The following is a 413-nucleotide window of genomic DNA, read 5'->3' on the forward strand; positions in this document are numbered from 1 at the left end:
CAAAGTTGCCCAGGGTGGCAGTGCAGCCCCTGGCTGAAGTGTAGCAGTCATCGATCCCAGCCATCATTAGCAGTTTCTTAGGCACAGGTGCTGAGACAATGCCAGTTCCTCTAGGAGCAGGGATGAGACGTACCAGCACAGAGCCACAACGGCCTGTCACCTGAAAAAGGTGAGAGTCAGACCAGGGCCAAGAGTCTGTATCAGACCCAACACTCTCACCACCACCACCAGGCCTACCTTGCAAGGAACAGTGTGAGGCTTGCCGATCTTATTCCCCCAGTAACCTCTCCGCACTGGGACAATAGAGAGCTTGGCCAGGATGATGGCCCCTCGGATGGCAGTGGCTACTTCCTTGGAACACTTAACACCCAGGCCGACGTGGCCATTGTAGTCCCCAATGGCAACAAACGCCT

General features: G+C 55.7%; 1 protein-coding gene across 3 annotated transcripts in view; it reads right to left on the reverse strand.

Annotated features, from left to right (window-relative positions):
- RPS2 (ribosomal protein S2) overlaps positions 1–413 on the reverse strand; it is a 16,107-nt gene that overhangs the window by 420 nt on the left and 15,274 nt on the right. For all 3 annotated transcript variants that reach the window (XM_023513750.1, XM_012805754.2, XM_023513749.1), the window contains 2 exons: positions 238–413; positions 2–160 (listed from right to left, as the gene is read on the reverse strand). In XM_023513750.1, the coding sequence (XP_023369518.1) occupies positions 2–160; positions 238–413 (335 nt within the window). The remainder of the gene's footprint in view (position 1; positions 161–237) is intronic.

The sequence above is a fragment of the Otolemur garnettii genome, unplaced genomic scaffold, assembly GCF_000181295.1.
Source record: "Otolemur garnettii isolate 467f Iridium unplaced genomic scaffold, OtoGar3 scaffold00044, whole genome shotgun sequence".
NCBI classification, from domain to species: Eukaryota; Metazoa; Chordata; class Mammalia; order Primates; family Galagidae; genus Otolemur; species Otolemur garnettii.